This window comes from Merops nubicus, unplaced genomic scaffold (assembly GCF_000691845.1).
Source record: "Merops nubicus isolate BGI_N331 unplaced genomic scaffold, ASM69184v1 scaffold17206, whole genome shotgun sequence".
NCBI classification, from domain to species: Eukaryota; Metazoa; Chordata; class Aves; order Coraciiformes; family Meropidae; genus Merops; species Merops nubicus.
Window position 1 is genome coordinate 1 of NW_008615796.1, and position 1,921 is coordinate 1,921.

Below are 1,921 nucleotides of genomic sequence, written 5' to 3' on the forward strand. Positions count from 1 at the left end.
TGGGTAGGTGGCTCTGGCCGGGCACACGGTTCTCCCGGGCGGAGGGGGGCGAGGGGGGCGGGCAGCCCCTCGAGCAGCGGTGCTGCTGGGCGCCAGCGTGCTGAGACCTGCGGGGTCAGCCAGAGCTGCTGCTGCTGCATCAGACCTGGTTTGGGGGCTCCTTGGCCCTACGGTGAAGCTGAACAGTTCTGCCCTGGGCTGTCAGCTGCAGCTCCCTGCCCTGCTTCTGTTCCAGCAGAAAGGAATGGAGCCAGGGCTGGGAGCACTGGAATTAGCAGGATCTTGGGAGGCTATTTTGGGGAATGAGGTGCACGGGTGGGAAAGGCTTCTGGGTTCTGCAGCTGAACGTGACGTTGACTTTCTCATCTTTGATGAGTCTGTGTCTAAGCTTGTTTGGGTTTATTAATATTGGTAAATTGCTGTGTGATCCCAGATTGGAAGGGACGTAAGATCAGCTTATGCTTTAAAATTGGGCCATGATGAGATCATCCTTTTTTTTTTGTCTTTAAATAACAAATTAAAAAAAAAAAAAGCCAGAACTATTAGTTTTCCTTGCCTGGAGCCACTGCAGTGTTGATGAATCTCCTCTCCCAGGGAAGCTGGTGGGCAGATACTATGATGAAGAGGGGGCACCGACAGAAGCCTTGAGGCAGGCTGAGGCTGCCATTGAGGAGGCTCTGAAGCTCCAAGCAGAAAGCGAGGAGGAGAAGCAGCAGTTCCCAGCCTGCAACTCTGAATGGAGCTCTGCCAAGGGCAGCAGGTTCTGGTGCTCCACACAGAGGTAAGCTCTGCCTTCCTGCTGTCGTGTTTGGAGCAGAATGTTTCTGCCCTGTTTTTGGATGAGCTTTGTCGTGGCCTCTCCTAGCAGGAGTGGTGTGGGAAGGTGTCCCAGCTCCTGCAGCCATGGCACTGCAGTCTGTAGCTGAGGTCTGCTGACCTCTCCACAGAAGGGTGAGAATTGGAGTCCCTGGATGGATTCTCCACCCAGTCTGGAGCTGCACAGAGTGGCCATTGGGTTAGTGAAGATGTTCTCCAGCATGAGGTAGCAGAGGGGAGCTCTGCTCACTGACCTTGTGAGCAGGTGAAAGGAAAACAAAGTGCCATCCCAGCCATGAATATTTCTGAGGAAAAAAACTCTCCTGTCACCCTGGAATCAAAATCAGGTTTCAGACTTTGCCACGTGTGCACGTGATCCTCCTGTTCTCAGGAAGACAGGACAGAAATCCCACTAGGACCAGCTGCTGCTCTCAAGCAGGTTTCCTCACCTGGCAGGAGCAGCTGGTGGTTTTCAGGCAGTTTCACAGCCCATCCCACAGTTTTCAGAAGCCACAGCAGTTTTCACTTAAAACCACAGAAAACAAGGTTGAGCTTTGAATGGTCACTTCCTGCTCGGCCTGTTGAGTTGTGGGACTATTTTGTTTGGAGATTAAATATTCCCACAGAGCACACTACAGAGTGCTGGGTCTGTGTTTTGGCACACCAGTGCTGCTGGGTACCTTGGGGGAGCCACTTCTGTGTGTGGACGAGCTTGGGGTGCAGGCTGGGGGCTGTCTGTGCTGTGGTGGCCTCCTGTGTAGGAGGTTACAGGCCTAAAAGACACAGTTGTGAGGGGAACAGGCAGGATTCAGCCTGGAAAGAGACACTGTGAAGTAGCTGCAGGAGGAATTGAGACTCTTGTTTGTCTTTTGCCCTCGTTCTCACCATCGCTGCGTTCAGACGGCGCAGCCGACATCGTGTGGTTGCCTGTGAGCAGTTAGCTCCCCCAAAAAGGTGTTTTGCCACTAGAGACACTGCTACATGAGGCTGTGATGCCTTTTCCAGCAGTAGGAAGGTGGGAGTTGTTGCTCCCAGAAGGGGGGGAGCATGTAGCAGCACTGAGGAAACCAGGCTCAGGCCACAGCTTTCTGAAGCGCAGCCACTA

General features: G+C 53.5%; 1 protein-coding gene across 1 annotated transcript in view; it reads left to right on the plus strand.

The window, feature by feature from the left end:
• Window positions 1-594: 594 nt before the first annotated feature.
• Window positions 595-1,921, plus strand: part of LOC103775208 (neuferricin) — a gene marked incomplete at its 5' end in the record, with an annotated part of 1,700 nt that continues 373 nt past the window's right edge. Inside the window, one exon of the mRNA XM_008942652.1 lies at window positions 595-781. Coding sequence (XP_008940900.1) covers window positions 595-781 — 187 coding nt within the window. The remainder of the gene's footprint in view (window positions 782-1,921) is intronic.